The sequence below is a fragment of the Muscardinus avellanarius genome, assembly GCF_963383645.1.
Source record: "Muscardinus avellanarius genome assembly, chromosome: 5".
Classification (NCBI taxonomy): domain Eukaryota; kingdom Metazoa; phylum Chordata; class Mammalia; order Rodentia; family Gliridae; genus Muscardinus; species Muscardinus avellanarius.
The window spans coordinates 136,570,933-136,586,871 of NC_137790.1; the positions used below are offsets into that span (position 1 = coordinate 136,570,933).

A 15,939-nucleotide genomic window follows, 5' to 3' on the forward strand; every position below is an offset into this window, starting at 1 on the left:
GGCAGGTTTATTTCCAGGAAGAAGGAATAAAGCACAGAACCAGGGAATAAAAAAAACTCTTTAGCTAACCCTACCCTCACGAAGCATCCTCTCTCTGTGACAGGACCAGCTTGTAATGCCGCAGACCGCGACCCTCAAGCAAGCACACGCTGAAGACACAGGACGCACACCTTACCAAGGACCAGCTCGAAAGGCAGCGACAGGCAGAACAGAATAAACAAGGGAGCGAAACCTTCCCGCTGGTGCCGACGGTCATTTGTTTCCAGAACAAGCAAATGTTTTAACCATGTTCTGCACCCCTTCTTTAGCAACTCTGATGATGTCCCTTTTCCCAAAATGCCCGTCAGGAGCACCCTGGGTCTCGAGCCTGGGGCCGCCCCTCAGGCGATTCTGGCCAGCCACTTCTCCAAGTCCTGGATGTCGGCGGAGCCCGCGTCCCCGCGCCCGCCCTTGGCGCTGCACTCCACAAACTCCACTTTGAGGGGCAGCTGGGAGAATTCAAACTCCTTGCCTTTCTTTCCCAGCTGAGCAGGGGCAGTGCTGGAATTGTCCATTGTGCTGGGGGCAGCGGAGCGGGTGACCCGTAAGGTGTTGCTGTGGGATAAGAAGAAGATGGGTCAGGAAGCGACATCTTTACACAGCAATTACAGGCCGGCAGTCCCTAAGTACCCCAGCCGTCACTTAAGACTGAATCATGAATGTGTGAATCATGCTATGAAGGCTGTTCAATAATCCCTGGCATCCGTAGATCATTCTCTGGGATGGTGAGATGGAAGTCCACCTTGCACAGCTAGTGACACCTGCTGAACAGTGGGCGGAGACCACACCAACTCCAGCCCAAGCCAGCCTTCCACTAGGGTCTCCTCAGCCATCTTTAAGGGGGGGGGGGAGAGAGAGAGAGAGAGAGAGAGAGAGAGAGAGAGTGTGTGTGTGTGTGTGTGTGTGTGTGTGGTATTGGGGATTGAACCCAGAAGCATTCTACCCCCGAGCTATACCCCTATTTTATTTTTTATACCTGCGATCCTCCTGTCTCAGCCACCCAAGTACTGGGATTACAAGTGTATACCATCCCGCCCAGCTAAAACTCTATTTTTAAAAGACTTGCTGGCGTTAGTAAAACTCCCTGAACGTCAGCTGTGGGTAGTGCTGGGGTCTGTGGGGTCAAGGAAAGCACGGCCCGACAGCAAGGAGCAGGCTCTGCTCAGGAATGAAACCTGGAGGAGGCATCTGACCGGGAGAGCCCATGCGTCAGGAGCCCGCCTCCTTACACACTCGGGGGTTTCTATGAGCTCCAGGAGCAGCTGTCGGGCTGCTGGCTGGTGTGCTACTGGCCTGGCCATCTGGGGGCAGGGCAGTGGTCAGGGGCGTTCCTCTTTTTATTTTTTTCTTTGTTCTTGGTCCAGGTCCAGCAAAGCCCCGTGGCCAGACCTCACAGAGCCCACAGGTAGAGTATCTGTTTTTACATTTCGTCTATTTGGAATGTGAAACTTAAAAATCACAAACTCCAAGCTCTTAACTAATTCTGCAATTAGTATTACTAATCTCCAACTTCCCAAGCCAGGGCAACCTTCCCAGCCAAAGTCACCCTACTGCCACCTGCTGGCTCCATGAAGCGGTGCATAAGCTGTCTCCCCACCCTGCCTGCCCCCAGAGGACACACTGCCTGCCGCTGGTTTAGGACAAAGCCTGTCCTGGCCCTACAAGGCTGCTTGAAAATAACAGAAGACCACTGGCAAAACCAAACAATACCTCGTAGGCACATGCTTTGGGGAAAGCTTTTGGGTAGGAGCACGGGGTGGGGCTTCTAACCAGCACGGCGGTGGGCACACACGTATTCATTGTGTATTTTTTAAACTTAATGTCTAAGCTGGGCATGGTGGTGCATGCCTGGAATCCTAGCACTTGGGAGGCTGAGACAGAAGGATCCAGGTTCAAGGCCAACCTAGCAACTTCCCAGGACCCTCAGCAAACCAGTGAAAGCCTGTCTCAAAGGGTTGGGGTGTAGCTCTGAGGTAGAATGCCCTGGGTTCAATCCCCAGTAGCACAAAAACAAAACAAAATTATATAATTATATACTTATACTCCTATACGTTAGATATGTTACAATAAAAAATTTTTTAGGGAAAACATTACTTACCTGGGTTGGCCCCACAGGCCACATTAGTGTAGTAGCCCTAGTTATTCAGGGGACTATGAAATCCGTCAAAGCTGATAGGGCCTAGTTCTCACAAGTAGGAATTAAACTAAAATTAGACTTCTGATTTAACTGATGCTAATTAACCTTTTACCGGGTGCATACACCAACTAAACTTTGGGAGGTGGAGACAGGAGGATCGTAGGTACACGAGGCTCTCAGCAACCTGGCAAGACCTTGTTTCCAAACAAAAAATAAAAAGGGCTGGGGATGTAGCTCGGAGGTAGAATGCACCTGGCTTCCATCCCCAGTACCATAAAAAACAAGGCAAAACAAAACAAACAAAAGAAACTTTACGACTCCTCAACTTTTTTTTGTGTGTGTGGTACTGATGATGGAACCCAGGGCATTCTACCTCTGAGCTACACCCCCTGCCCTATTTTTTATTCTTTATTTTGAAACAGGGTCTCACTGGGTTGCGGAGGGCCTCACTCAGTAGCTGAGGCTGTGCTCTAACTGGGATCCTCCGGTCTCCGCCTCCCGAATGCTGGGATTGCAAGCGTGGCCACCACGCCCGGCACGCTCTTCAATTTTCCCTTCACTGCGTCCTATAAGGCATCTCTTTGGTATTGTTTGACTCTATTGTGAAAAGCAGACGGCCTAAGGAAAACGTGACTTAGACCTGGGAAAACCTGCACTGTACTGTCAAAAAATAAAATGAAAACCTAAACCACAAATAATACTATGGCTTTTGTTTTCCCAAAACAATTCCAGCAACTGCCCCAGACTGCTTAGAGGAAGCGAATCATCTAACGGTCCCCGTGCCTCCGCCTGGCGGACAATGCAAACGTCCCCAGAGCCAGTGCGGGGAGCGGGCGGCGGGCATGGTCTCCGCGGGAAGGCAGCCTCTGCAAAACCGCTTTGTGAAGGGCCAGAAATTAAATACGGTGGGCTTTGTGGACCACGCTTGGCCTCTGCTGCGTATTTGCTTTTTTGGATCCTGCCCTTTAAAAAACGCCCAAGTGTTGAGCTTGCAGGCCCCGGGAAAGAGTCTGCCCCGCAGAGGCTGAAGAGCTGAGCGGCCGAGGCCCACCGCAGCCTGCGCCCAGCCCTCCCTCACACGCCGCCCAGCAGGGCGAGCCAGACGCAGCACCGCAGCACCGCAGCACCGGGTGGGTGCCTAAGACAAGATGGAAGCAAAGCATGGTGGGAAAACACTTCTAAGAGGTGAATTTGCATTTCAGTTCCTCCCCAACAAGCATCTTTTCTTGGGGGGTGGGGGTGGGGGGTGAGCCCTAACACAAAAGCAGGAAGAAAACATAACTTACTCGACTGTGTTGCTTACTTGTTCTAATCAAACTTTTGGCTAGTTCTCACAAATTAGCATAACTAAAATTATAGTTCAATTTGTAAATTTGAAACACAGCGAGAGCAAGACAAATAATGCTGTTATATAGCCTGAAAACAGTATAAGAAGCTATGAAATAGTGCCCTGGATCTTTATTTATTTATTTTTTATTATTATTATTTTTGGTGGTACTGGGGTTCCTGGAAGCCCTTCTACCTCCGGGATACACTCCCAGACCTATTTTTATACTTTTTTAAATTTGGAAACAGGGTCTCTTAAGCCAGCGCGACTGGCTTCAAACCTGCGCCATCCTCCTGTCTCTTACCTTCCAAGCGCGGGGATTACAAGCGTGCCCACCGCGCCCGGCTAGTGCCCTGGGTTTTTATATGCTCCCTAATTGTTTTCTGTTCTGTCAACAAGAGTTTCCAATGGCTTTACAAGTTTCACTTTCTACCGGGGGTGGTGGCGCATACTTGTAATCCTAGTACTCGGGAGGCTGAGATAGGAGGATTGCAGGTTTACAGGTAGCCTCAGCTACTTAGTGAGGCCCTCCATAACTTAGTGAGACTCTGTTTTAAAAATAAAGAATAAAAAAATGGGGCTGGGGATAAAGCTCGGAGGTGGAATGCCCCTGGGTTCCATTCCCAGTACCACCAAAAAAAAAAGTTTTACTTTCATTTTTCAAGGATCCTCAGAGTCAATTACTTGCTTTTTATTATTTTTTACATGTATATTTTTTTGCTTGTTTCTAGTACTGGAGATTGAATCCAGGGGCATTCTACCTCTGAGCTACCCAACCCCTTAGTCCTATTTTATTTTTTTATTTGGAAACAAATATGAGTCTCACTGAGTTGCTGAGGCTGGCCTCAAACCTATGATCCTCACGTGTCAGCCTCCCAAGTACTGGAATTACAAGCACGCAGCACTGTAGCTAGATTACATGTATATTTAAACGCTGTTTTAGCTGGGCACAGTGGCTCATACTTGTAATCCCAGTACCTGGGAAGCTGAGACAGGAGGATTGCAGGTTTGTGGCCAGCCTCAGCTACTTAGTGAGGCCTGCGGCAACTTAGTGAAACCCTGTTTCAAAATAAAGAACAAAAAAAATAGTCCTGGAGGTGTAGCACAGAGGTAGAATGCCCCCTGGGTTCCATCCCCAGTACTGTAAAAAAGAAGAAAAAAGAAAACCCACTGTTTTACATGCTTTACTGTGTGGTGGACACTTTTCCACTTACTGAATTAAACCTGTCCTCATATTTGGTGTAATCTTTTAGTAAATTTTTAAAACCTTTCATTTCAACTACAAATGAGCAACAATAACAAATACAACTGAATTGATGGTTTCAATAAATCTCCCCATGACATTTAAAAACGTCTACAAACAGCCTGTTAATACTTTTAACGATTCCATTATTCCTTCTATAAATGATTTAAGAAGTGCATTTCACACTAATCTTCAGGCTGGACCTGAGATAAACAGACAACCACACGAGATATGAACCCGCTCCTGAAGGCCTAAGCGCTGATACTTAGCCATCCACACTTACAGTTCCTTCTCAAGCTGTTGCTGAATTAACTTCGCTGATTTTGCCATTGCGATATCTGTAAAGGAATAAAAATGCCGCTGTCATTGAAGCCAGAAATCTTGGGTCTTTTTCAAGATTCCATGCACAGAAAGAAATTCCCTATTTCTCCCCCTCCTGTCTCAGCCTCCAAAAGTACAAGCGTGCGCCGCACGCCCGGCCCCATTCCTCTTTTAAAAAGAGCCTTGTATCACTCTTTCCTTCTCCATCACAGTAAACGTTAGATTTGCACATATTGGTCTTTTCAAAATAAAGTTTACAAACATATTACGCTGATGCCCTAACACAGGCTTAAGTTTTCCACACCCGACAGGCCTTGTGATTCAAAACATACCTAAGTCCAGTCAGTTTAGCAAAACTTCCCAGTGCAGTGACTATAACTTTCATTCCAATAGACAACACCCTATCTGTCCTTTATTTATTTGTTTGTTTGTTTGTTTATTGGTGATACTGAGGTTCCTGGAAACCCTTCTACCTCCAGGCTACACTCCCAGACCTATTTTTATATATTATTTGGAAACAGGGTCTCCTAAGCCAGCGCACGCGGCTGGCTTTGAACCTGCGCGATCCTCCTGTCTCTGCCTCCCAAGTGCGGAGATTACAAGCGTGCGCCACCACGCCCGGCCCTATCTGTCCTTTAAAGTAAGCTCCACATGCTTCCAGCTAAAACGAAGACAGTTAAACATCAAGTGCACATTGATAAGGAACGAGCCTGGTTGGGCCAAAGGCCCAGGCCAAGGAAACGCAGCTCTCCTCCTGTACTGAATGAGAAAGAAACAGAACAGGTAATAATGCTGATGACCGCATCCCTGACAAGGTATGTAGGGTTATTATGTCACTGCTTCTGAGAAATGCCTTCGGCTCTTCGTAGATCAGACGTTTAGATGTAAAAAAAGACCTGAAGAGACCAACTAGTCTATTTATGTATGTATTTATGTATCTTTATGTATGTATGTATGTATGTATGTATGTGTGTATGTACGTACGTTTGTACGTACATACATACTGGGGGTTGATCTCAGAGGTATTCTACAACCCTGGCCCTTTTAATTTTCTTATTTTGAAACAGCGCCCCGCTAAACTGCTAGCCTTGAATCTGCAATCCTCCTCTTATTTTTACTAGTAACAAACCTAAAGCACCGCTCAACTGAGTGTGATGAAAAAGCTTTCCATGGTGCCAAGCCTGGTGGTGAATGTCTGTAATGCCAGCTACTTGGGAGGCCAACGCAGGTGGGCCGCAGTTCACGGCCACCGCAGAAACACAGCAAGGTCCTGTCTCAAAGTTAAAAGAAAAAAAAATAATAAAGGGGCTGGGGATGTAGCTTAGGATCACCCTGAGTTCAAGCCCCAGCACCACAAAAAAAGAGGGTCCTTAGTGGCTATGAGATCAAAGGAAAACTTCTACAACCAACTCTTGATAATATGTCCCAGTGGTAAACCTGTTTGAAAAAGACTCGATCCTGTCCCTCCAAACTTCTGTATCTGATAAGATGATTTGTCAATAATCTTAAAAAAAAAAAGGCACCATCTCAAAAAGTGGTGCCAGTTCCCCTGTGTGAACCCCTAGGGCAGGCCAGAAAAAAGATTAGTAAAAGGCAGGAGGAGAAGTAGATTTAAAATCCGTCAGTTCACAGTTCCTGACCACGCCCGCCTCCTTCGTCATAACAGACCGCGGATAACTGAAGTGAGGCTCAGCAATTCCAGAAAGCGCTCCGCTCCGCTGGCAGAGGGCGGGCGCACCTTGCTTGTTGCAGGCGACCAGGAACGCCGGCGCGTTCTTCAGACCCAGGCTATCGATGAGGACTTGGTACAGGAACTCCGCCACGTCCTTCACCTCCCGCTGGAAGGATGCGCTGTCCACCACAAACACCACCGCCCTAGAGGGACAGAAGAGAAGGCCGGGCCTGTGAACGCGGGCAGAGCCTCAGCACCTTCCAGACCACACCCTTCACCAAATCCACGCCTGTGGAGCACCGCGCCGCAGACCCCAGTGCAGGGGTTGTAGCTCGGAGGTCAAATGCCCCTGGGTTTCATCCCCAGACCCGCAAAAAAAAAAAAAGGAAAAAATAGGAAAAAAAATAAACAAAACAAAACAAAACAAAACACTGTCGCACACTGGAAAGCACTATTCAAGACAGGAGGATTGGGGACACGCCCAGGGAGGGAAGGTGTGACAGAGAAGAGACGGGAGACAGAAATGACCAAGCTCAGTGACATGGAGAAAATCTCGGGACGTGGGAGCGGAGAGTGGGGGAGCGGCTGTAGTTGAGGAAATGAGAACTTCCCAGAACTGAAGAAAGATGCATCTGTTTGGTCTGGAAAAGCACACTTGAATTCACAGAGGATGGAGCTGGCCCAGCCCGGCCCGGGCAGAAGGGAGAAGCAGACCGAGATGGCGAGGAGGGAACCTGGCGGCCGCCTGCTGGCCCGCACGCCCGCGCCACGCCTTCCTGTCACCCAGGGCTCTGTGCTCAGCTGAGGGCGCATTCCAAAAACGGGGGCCAAGGGAACGGATGATAAGGAATTCACTCATTCACCCTCTCTGGAAATCCTTCTAAGAGATACACGGAGGGAAAAACAGGACCTCGAAGGAAAGAATAGCATGTAAAACATGGCAGAGGGCAGCAGAGATCATGAGCGTCTCGGAAAGCCGCGTGGTCGCGGCTTTGCAGGAACAGCCGGGAGTTGAGAAGGAGCACAGTAAAATAACAAGGACACAGGGCCTGGGGGCGCACATTTGTAATCCCAGCACTGGGAGGCTGAGACAGGAGGATCACGGTTCAAGGACAGCCTCAGCTACTTAGTGAGACCCTTTGCAACTCAGTGCGACCCTGTTTCGAAAATAAAGAATAAAAAAATCGGGCTGGTGGTGTAGCTCGGAGGTAGAATGCCCCCAGGTTCCATCCCCAGTACCATAAAAAAGAAAAAAGCAAGCAGCCGCGAGGCGATCAGGTTCAGGTTCAGGAAGAGGGAACTGGTGTTGCTTTGAAACTGGCGCAATGTCTAAAAGCGGGCATAGGGTAGGTGGGGAGGCTGGAGGAACATACAGAGTAGAAGCAACAGACTCTCAAATCAGTAAAGGAAAAACTGAGATTAAAGAAACTAGGTTTTTTTTAAAAGTCGAATACCAATATAGGAAATGTGTTTTCTTTCTTTTGATTTTGGTACTGGGAATGGAACCCAAGGGCATTCTACCTCCGAGCTACACCTCCAGCCCACTTTTTTATTCTTTATTTTGAAACAGGGTCTCACTGAGTTGCAGAGGGCCTCGCTAAGTAGCGGAGGCTGGCGGTGAACCTCGGTCCTCCAGTCTCAGCCTCCCAAATGCTGAGATTACAAGTGTGAGCCACCATGCCTGGCGGGTCCAAGTTCTTTGTACCCCGGCCCACGAGCTGCCTCCAGCATCACGTCACAGCACCGACTCCGACCAGCCTGCTTCGCTCCCTCCCTGCTTACCTGGCTGAAGACTTAAAGCGCTCTAGGAACTGAAGCCGCAGGCTCTCATGCCCGGGGAGGTCAATCAACGTCAAGCTATTTCCCTGGGATGGAAGCAGTAACATTAATGTTTTGGTCCATTCCATTTTTTACAACACAAACCTTCTGTATCAGATTAAGCGCACCAGACTGGTACAAATGTTACTGTGATAAATTCTCATGGGACATTTTCTAATAAAACACTGGTTACAATTCACTTTTAAAGTGCGGCCTCGCATGCCTGAGTCCCTGGGCTCAATCCTCAATGCCAATCACTCCCCAAAAAAGAAAATTCAGTGGGCGAAGCTCTGGGGATGGGACGATGGGAAAGGGAAGGTTCCTGATCCGACATCCATTTTCAGGATAAAGAAGAACACAAAATAGAACAGCACCGAAATATAAAATTACAACTTTATCCCCGCGCTTGGGAGGCGGAGACAGGAGGATCGCACAGGTTCGAAGCCAGCCTTGCTGGCTTAAGAGACCCTGTTTCCAAAAATATATATATATAAAACAGGTCTGGGAGTGTAGCCCGGAGGTAGACGGGTTCCTAGGGTTCTTGAGAAATCAATATGAATAAAAACAAAACCACGTAAATAAGTTACAAGTATAAAAAATAAGTATGTAAAATGAGAACTTCTAATTTACAGCACGTTGCCGTTACTGGGGTCCTCCATCCTAACAGAGCTCGCGCTCCTCCCCTCCACCCTTAGGTCTCACACAGTTCTCGACCAGATGCACCATTTATTTGTTCCAACTCGGTCAACCTTCTGCATCAACTCTTGATCCCCTCCTGAGTGAGCCCATTATACACCCTCGAAGCCCTACTGGCCGCTCCAGGACGTCGTCCCTGCCTGTGTGTTGGGCGTGGATGCGGCTGTGCTCCATGGGAGCCTCTCGGGCGCAGCCACCATTTCTCATGGACGTGCATTAACCCACCGCCAACCGTGACCAGGGCTCAGCAGAAGGGAATCCGTGTCGTGTACGGATGTGACGCAATTCCAGCTGGATTCATTAGGCCCTTACAGAGACCCAAGGCAGTTCTTCGCAGACAAATATAAGTACGTACTAGCTTTTTAAGACTATTGCTAAGAGTCTGTTGACTCCAGGGTGGGACCCACTGCTCCCTTTCAAAAGCAACACCGAACCACACGGTATTAGCAGTTTAGAAGATTCACCGTAAGTAGCTATGTTACTACCAGGAGAGACCACAGCTAAACATATGGGATGGGAGGGCCGGCGAAAGAAGGGAGGTGTGTCCTACAGATTCGATAAAAGTATAACACAAGCCACACGCGTAACTTGAAATTTTCTAGTAACCACATTTAAGAAGTCATAATTAAAGCTAATTTGAAAGTCACTCAAACGAACATATCTCAAGTATTATTCTTTAATATGTTTTTTAAAACCCAAGACATAAATAACGGCATTTTGCATTCTCTCTCCCACACTCCCCCTTCGGGATCTGTGTTCTCTGCACTCTATTTGGACTAATCACGAGGCAGGTACTCAACAGTCACATGTGGCCGGCGGCCACTGTACTGAGAGGTACAGGTCTAAGGGACAGCCGGGGGTACCCCACTCGAACAATCTGCTACAGGCACCCCCTAAATTAATCTCCCAAACCTGAAATTTCAATATCCAAATGCCTGGCTTCTTTTATGTTTTAGATAGGTCATACATTAGCCAGCCGTGGTGGCGCATGCCTGTAATCCTACTACTTGGGAGAGAGGAGGATCGCAGGTTCGCGGTCAGCCTCAGCAACTTAGCGAGACCCTGTTTCAAAAAACTAAAATAAAGTAGAGCTAGAGGTGTAGCTCAGAGGCGTGCCTATAACCGCAGAAGGAATTGGTAAATATACCATGCACTTGGGAGGCTGGGACAGGAGGATTACAGGTCCGAGACCAGCCTCAGCAATTCAGCAAGACCGTCAGCACCTAGCAAGACTGTTTCAAAACAAAAAATAAAGTGTGGAGGGTACAGCTCGGAGGTAGAATGCCCCTGGGTACAATTCCCAGTACCAGAAAAGGGCTTTATGTGTACTCTTCAGAAATCAGAGCAAGGTTGGAAAAAAGACAAAGAAACAAAATCCAAGGCTGTGATAGAACGGTCCGGGACAGTTACCAGGAAAGAGAGGTAGACAGGGCGTGGACTACCAAGAGTAGAAGTTGTCGCCTAGGGTATGTTCCCCACAACAATAGGCCACAAATATAAACGCATCCTCAGACTACTTCACTCTAGTGCAGACTCCAACACTCAGGAACGCCTTACCCTGTTATTGTTGACTCTGTAGACAGCAGAGCTGTCAGTAATGGAAGTCTGAGTGTCTCTGTAACGGCCTGTTAGCAACTGTAAAAAAGAGGACGGGAGAGATCAGAGTAAACACACTGTAGTAACAGCCCACCTAATTTGACTAATAAGGGTCTTTCTCATGTCTAAGGTTAAATAAATGAATGCCGCTTGTAATAGCTGAAAAGAATCTTACTGATTTTTTTAAACCTGTAGAAAACTCTAATTGCTAACTTCATCCCCTATTCTCAGTGGGAGGAAAAAAAAATTATTTTCAAACCATGACCATAATTATTGGCCAAATTCATTAACCTGTAAAAACTTTTAACCATCAAAAATAATCCAAACTTTTATTTCTTTAATAAAAGAAAAATTATTTATAATCCCCAAAGGAAGAATCAAAATCAGAATACTTCTCCTCTTCTCTGTAGTGAAACAATACTCAGGTAAAATACCAAATACGGTAATAGTGAATATTAGTGAAAAGAAACCTAACTAAACTGTCAAAGGATCGTCCTTTAAAAACAGAAAAATCGCCGGGCGTGGTGGCGCACCTTGTAATCCCAGTATTGGGAGGCTGAAACAGGAGGATCGCACAGGTTCGAAGCCAGTCTCAGCTACTTAGTAAGGCTCTCAGCAACTTAGTGAGACCTTGTTTCCAAATAAAGTATAAAATAGGTCTGGGAGTGTAGCCTGGAGGTAGAAAAGCTCCTGGGTTCCAACCCCAGTACTACCCAAAAAAAAACAAACAAAAAACAAACAAACAAACAAACAAAAAACTCCAGAAAAATCCTGCCGGGCATGGTGGCACACACTTGTAATCCTAGTACGTGGGAGACTGAGACAGGAGGATCATAGGTTCAAAGCCAGCCTCAGCAATTTATGAGGCTCTCAGCAACCTAGTGAGACCTTGTTTCCAAATAAGAAATAAAATCAGGCTGGTGCTGTAGCTTAGAGGTAGAATGCGTCTGGGTTCAATCCTTAGTCCCAGAAAACAATAATATTTGACAGCGTTGGTCTGGTAACTTGGAACTGGCCATGCTGGGAATATGTGCACCACAGAAATCAGCAAAAGCTACACTTCAGAGTTTCATACATAACCTTAGACATTGTGTACCCTTAACAAAAGGAAGAAATTAATGATGCTGGTTAAACTTAAAAGTGTAGAGTCTGTTGTTACTATACTGTGTTTAGCATAAGAAACTGCAATAGAATCCTTCTTCTAGTATCTGAGTCAGCAAAAAGGTTGCTCAAGTCATCGATAAATAAGTCTGACACACAGCTTCATTGTTTTTAATCTTAGAAACACAAAAATATCAACTAACCTTCCTGTCACATATCAGATTTACTGACAAATTTATTGGGGAAAGAATCAGCAGAGTGGGGTGCAACTACACTTGTCCAATCTTGGTCCAACTGCATCCATGGTTTTGTTACGGTTACAAAAGGACGTAAGAATCAATGGGCTATATAGAATTTATAACACATGTCCAGCATGGTGATGCACGCCCTTAATCCTAGTACCTGGAGAGCTGAGACAGGAGGATCACAGGTCCAAGACCAGATTCGGCAACTTAGTCAGACCCTGTTTCAAAACTAAAGTGCACGCCAGGCGTGGTGGCGCACGCTTTTAATCCCAATACTTGGGAGGCTGAGACAGGAGGATCGCAGGTTCACAGCCAGCCTCAGCTAGTTAGTGAGGCCCTCTGCAACTCAGTGAGACTGTTTCAAAATAAACAGTCCGCCCCTCCTTCAACTCCCAGAACAAAAATAAATAAATAAATAAATAAATAAATAAATAAATAATAAAGCAGGGCTGGGGATGCAGCTCATAGGTAGAATGCTCCTGGGTTCAATCCCCAGCACAAAAAAAAAAGAGAGAATTTATAACACATTTTTCAATGAAGAGTAATATATATATTGTTTTAACAAATTTCAAGTTTAGAAGCATTTCAGATTTCAAGTTAAGGATGATAAACCTGTAAAATCTATGCAAATATTCCAAAACCTAAAAAAATACTCTGACTTTTTTTTTTTTGGTGGTACTAGGGTTCCTGGAAACCCTTCTACCTCCGGGTTATGCTCCCAGACCCATTTTTATATTTTTATTTGAAAACAGGGTCTTCGAACCTGCGCGATCCTCCTGTCTCCGCCTCCCAAGTGCAGGGATTACAAGCGTGTCCACCACGCCCAGCAGATACTCTGACATTCTAAATACTAAAATACAAGCCAGCACACTTGTAATCCCAGTATTTGGGAGGCTGAGACAGGAGGATTACAGTTCCTGGATAGCCTCAGCTGCTACTTAGTGAGGCCCTTTGCAACTCAGTGAGACCCTGTTTCAAAATAATGAGTAAAAAACAGGGCTGGGGGTGTGCCTCAGAGGTAGAATGCACCTGGGTTCCATCCCCAGGACCGCAAAAAAAAAAAAAAAAAAAAAAAAAAAGTTATGTAGGTGTAGTGGCACACACCTGCACCTGCAATCCCAGTACTTGGGAGGCTGAGACAGGAGGATCACAGGTTCAAGGACAGGGTCCACAAGTAGTGACATTCTCATCAAAACTAGTGAGCCCCTATCTCAAATTTAAATAAAAAACATGCCGGAGGCTTAGAGGCAGAATGACCCTGGTTCAATCCCCAGTACCACCAAAAAAAGAAGTCTTTGACAAGTTCTCAGAAGGGTTTGTTACAAATTATGAGCTGTACGTAGGCCTCTGGCTTCTATGTCTTCAACTGTTCTCGGATCCTTAGCCAAAGAATACTTAAAATCTTTGAACGTGCTAAGATCTAAATGTCAACATCAGGTAAGGTCAAAAAACAGAAATGACTGTAAAACTTTATAGGATTTCCAAGGGTCGTTTTATCCTCACAAGTTAAGTCAAAAATTAAGTCCAAATTGGCTGGCATGAGCTTCTTCTACCCAATAACCCATGCGATCACAGGAAGAGTACAGACCGCACAATTTTCTGTTAGGTTGCACAGAGGCGTAACTCCAGAGCACTTACCCTGACAAACAGCAATGTTTTCCCGGAGTCACAAAGACCAACAAGGAGAACAGCTCTCTGACTGCTTTTGCGGCTCCAGATGAACTTCCAGAACACTGTGGGATGGAGAAAAACCACCAAAATCACGCCGTGATCACCAACGACAACCCGACACCGCACTCCCCTGGAACTTACTTTATTATCACCACCGGTCATGACTGTTCGGGCTCCAGGAGCCCACCAGTGCCTGCCACCCACTGACAGCTGCCCCGCGCCCATCCGGCTCGTCCCGACCGTGGACACCGCGAGTGTTTAATACTTTTGTCTCCCCGGGGCCCTGATTGCACCTGCTGAAGCTCAAACTTGCTGCAAAGGGCCTGAGTCTGGGGGTCCGCGGGGGAGGGCCCGAGCCCGCGGAGAGGCGGGGGGAGAAGGGGTGCGATGGCACCGGCGGGGAGTCTCGGGATCCAGACCCTCGGCTCTGCCGTCTGCAGCAGCGCAGCCCGGCCCCGACCCCGCACCCGCCATCGCCGCCGCCGCCTCCTTACCCAGCGTCAGCAGCACTACGAAGAGCGCCGCCGCCACCGACAGCAGCGTCGGGTCCCTCTGCTGCAGCTCCTGCCTCAAGGAGTCCAGGTAGGGCTGGAAGGTGCCGCCGGCAGCGCCGCCATCCCCCACCCGCCGGGAGTCCATGGAAGCCATGGAGAAGTCGCGTGGTCTCTGGTGCGGCGAAAGCAACGTGGCCCTGGGCTCTGCGCAGGCGCGGGAGCGGAGCTTCACGGGAGCGGTAGTTCTTACATTTTTGTTCCGGTCTTCGGCCGTGATGTCCCTGGTGCATGATGGGAGTTGTAGTTCTATCGTGGTGCACGGTGGGAATTGTAGTCCTTGCACACACCTGCTTCTCCCAGAAGGGCAGGACGATTGTTTGGCAAGGGATACCCTCGCTCTTTTTGCTTTGTTTTTTTGTTTGTATGTTTGTTTTCAGGGTTCTGGGGATGGAACACGGCAGCATCCTACCTCCAAGCTATACCCCCAGCCCTATTTTTAATTCTTTATTCTGAAACAAGGTCTCACTGAGTTGCAGAGGGCCTCACTAAGTACCTGAGGCTGGCGGGGAACTTGCGATCCTTCCTGTCTCAGCCCTCCCAAGTACTGCCTCCATCCTTTTTTTTTTAAATTTATTTTTATTGGTGCATTGTAATCACACATCACATTGGAATACAAGACTTGAGAGGGTATACAAGCACAATCATCCAATCAGCCCTCATCCAGCCCCCATCCTGTTCCCTCCCCCTCCCTCCATCCCATGCTTGTTTGGTGATTAACTTTGATACATATGTTTATGTACCTCCTGCTTTTTAAAGAGGCTCCATCCTCCCCTATTCCATACCCTCTGATTGGTCACCTTAATTGCTTCACTATAGGGCCCTTTCTATAGCTCGACCACTTCCTGTTGCCCCTTTCCTCCTAGTTACTGCTGATTAGGGGAAGCATCTGGTTTTAATTTTCTGCGGTAATTCTCTGTGCATGCCGTGTTGCAAATATCAATCCCACTCTTGATGGCCCCAGTTGTGGCCTGGCTACCCGGTGGACTGATCAGACCTCGCTGGCTCAAGCAGCAGCCTTGCCTCATGGGAGGCCCCGGTTCTGGCCTCGCTGGCCTAACCCCTCAGCTGGCTCCGATCCCGGCCTCGGAGGCCCTAGCACTGGTCTTGCCTCACGGCAGGCTCCGATGTTAGCCAATGGTCCCGGCATTGGCCTAACCCCTCGGCAGGCTCTGATCCAGGCCTCGGAGGCCCCAGCATCGGCCTTCCTCGTGGCAGGCTCTGATCCCGGCCTCGCTGGCCCCAGCACCAGCCTAACCCCTCGGCAGGCTCCGATACCGGCCTCAGAGGCCTCAATAACAGCCTTGCCTCACGGAAGGCTCCGATCCCGGCCACACTGGCCCCGGTACCAGCTGACCCCTCGGCAGGCTTCGATCCCGGCCTCGGAGGCCCCAGCACTGGCCTTGCCTCACGGCAGGCTCCAATCCCAGCCTCGTTGGCCCCGGCACCAGCCTAACCCCTCGGCAGGCTCCGATCCCGGCCTTGGAAGCCTCAATAATGGCCTTGCCTCACGGAAGGCTCC

At 48.0% G+C, this 15,939-nt stretch overlaps 1 protein-coding gene across 1 annotated transcript; it reads right to left on the reverse strand.

Annotated features, from left to right (window-relative positions):
* Positions 1–380: 380 nt before the first annotated feature.
* Positions 381–14,514, reverse strand: SRPRB (SRP receptor subunit beta; the record flags this gene model as incomplete). The annotated part of the gene is made up of 7 exons (XM_080696240.1): positions 381–594; positions 5,030–5,084; positions 6,806–6,942; positions 8,522–8,604; positions 10,811–10,888; positions 13,834–13,928; positions 14,361–14,514. The coding sequence occupies 7 exons, from the start codon at positions 14,512–14,514 to the stop codon at positions 381–383; spliced, it is 816 nt and encodes a 271-aa protein (XP_080552366.1).
* Between the last annotated feature and the right edge of the window lie 1,425 nt (positions 14,515–15,939).